The sequence below is a fragment of the Myotis davidii genome, unplaced genomic scaffold (genome assembly GCF_000327345.1).
Source record: "Myotis davidii unplaced genomic scaffold, ASM32734v1 scaffold663, whole genome shotgun sequence".
NCBI lineage: Eukaryota > Metazoa > Chordata > Mammalia > Chiroptera > Vespertilionidae > Myotis > Myotis davidii.
In genome coordinates this window covers 2,139,460-2,139,820 of record NW_006295816.1, presented here as the reverse complement: position 1 = coordinate 2,139,820, position 361 = coordinate 2,139,460, and the positions used below count along the sequence as shown (strand labels likewise).

The 361-nt window shown below is 69.8% G+C and overlaps 1 protein-coding gene across 1 annotated transcript in view; it reads right to left on the bottom strand.

The window, feature by feature from the left end:
- GNAI2 (guanine nucleotide binding protein (G protein), alpha inhibiting activity polypeptide 2) overlaps positions 1-361 on the bottom strand; it is a 17,517-nt gene that overhangs the window by 4,772 nt on the left and 12,384 nt on the right. Inside the window, 2 exon segments of the mRNA XM_006779677.2 lie at positions 1-102; positions 267-361. The exon segment at positions 1-102 is cut by the window's left edge and continues 32 nt beyond it; the exon segment at positions 267-361 is cut by the window's right edge and continues 68 nt beyond it. Coding sequence (XP_006779740.1) covers positions 1-102; positions 267-361 — 197 coding nt within the window.

Sequence of the window (361 nt, the reverse complement as noted above, 5' to 3'; positions counted from 1 at the left end):
GTGGTCGGCCCAGAGCCTCCGGATAACGCCGGACAGGTCCTCGGGGAGCACGCCCTGCTCCTCGGCCGTGCAGGACAGCGCGAACAGCTGCCTGGCGTCGTCCTGGGGACCGCAGGGGGGTCAAGCTGTCGCCGGGAGCACCCGACCCCACCTGACAAGGGCGGGAGGCCCCGGGGATGGGGCCTAGGCTGGGCACCCTCAGGTTCCCAGGACATGACGGGCCCCGAGGCCTCTGGGAGGCGGGAAGGGTGGGGGAGCCCACGTACCGCGCGGGAGGGGTCAGCGAAGTCAATCTGCAGGTTGCCCATGGCTTTGACGATGGCCATGATGGACTGGATGGTGTTGCTGTAGAACCGCCCGG